This window comes from Penaeus monodon, chromosome 24 (assembly GCF_015228065.2).
Source record: "Penaeus monodon isolate SGIC_2016 chromosome 24, NSTDA_Pmon_1, whole genome shotgun sequence".
NCBI classification, from domain to species: Eukaryota; Metazoa; Arthropoda; class Malacostraca; order Decapoda; family Penaeidae; genus Penaeus; species Penaeus monodon.
Window position 1 is genome coordinate 24,226,929 of NC_051409.1, and position 258 is coordinate 24,227,186.

The 258-nt window shown below is 63.6% G+C and overlaps 1 protein-coding gene across 1 annotated transcript in view; it reads right to left on the bottom strand.

The window, feature by feature from the left end:
- LOC119588909 overlaps nucleotides 1-258 on the bottom strand; it is a 4,582-nt gene that overhangs the window by 2,333 nt on the left and 1,991 nt on the right. Inside the window, exon 5 of the mRNA XM_037937529.1 lies at nucleotides 10-234. Within this exon, the coding sequence (XP_037793457.1) occupies nucleotides 10-234 (225 nt within the window). The remainder of the gene's footprint in view (nucleotides 1-9; nucleotides 235-258) is intronic.

Sequence of the window (258 nt, forward strand, 5' to 3'; positions counted from 1 at the left end):
CGTACCTACCGCCATGGCCGCCTGATAGGAGTCAGGTAGTGCGGGCGTGAAGAGGCTGGCATGGCGCTCCTTGAGGTGCCCGATGGAGGGCGTGAGGATGACGTGGTCGGCCAGGTAAGAGGCGCCGGCCTGCGTCACCACCAGGACCTTGTTCTCGGAGTTCCCGTCGACGATGTCCCAGAAGATCCTGCACACGGGCGACGACAGGGACATGGTCGATTCAGGGAGGCCATCCTGAGCGGGGAATTCAGGCCAAGA